Genomic DNA, 297 nt, shown 5'->3' with positions numbered 1-297 from the left:
TGGGGGGGTCTCCACTGCCTGGCCAGAGGGGACACGCATGGCTATGCGCGGGATGGACCACCACCCCAGGCCAGCCGACTCCTGTCGGGGCCATCCCACCGCCCGGCCCCCATCGCATGCCCCTACCTGGTCGACGAAGCTGATAGCATCACGGATGTTCAGCTTGTAGTAAACATCCCAGATCTCATCCCGCAGCCTGTAGGCAGATTTCCGCATCAGGAGCTGGCTCAGATACTTCTTGTCGAACTGTTCCCACCTGCCATGAGATGAAGACACCGGCGGGTTTGGTTCCCCCGG

At 62.0% G+C, this 297-nt stretch overlaps 1 protein-coding gene across 1 annotated transcript in view; it reads right to left on the bottom strand.

Annotated features, from left to right (window-relative positions):
* Positions 1-297, bottom strand: part of SLC9A5 (solute carrier family 9, subfamily A (NHE5, cation proton antiporter 5), member 5) — a gene marked incomplete at its 5' end in the record, with an annotated part of 7,313 nt that overhangs the window by 2,394 nt on the left and 4,622 nt on the right. Inside the window, 1 exon segment of the mRNA XM_009572483.1 lies at positions 63-256. Within this exon segment, the coding sequence (XP_009570778.1) occupies positions 63-256 (194 nt within the window).

This window comes from Fulmarus glacialis, unplaced genomic scaffold (assembly GCF_000690835.1).
Source record: "Fulmarus glacialis isolate BGI_N327 unplaced genomic scaffold, ASM69083v1 scaffold14202, whole genome shotgun sequence".
In the NCBI taxonomy this organism is placed as follows: domain Eukaryota; kingdom Metazoa; phylum Chordata; class Aves; order Procellariiformes; family Procellariidae; genus Fulmarus; species Fulmarus glacialis.
This window is presented reverse-complemented; position numbering and strand designations above follow the sequence as displayed.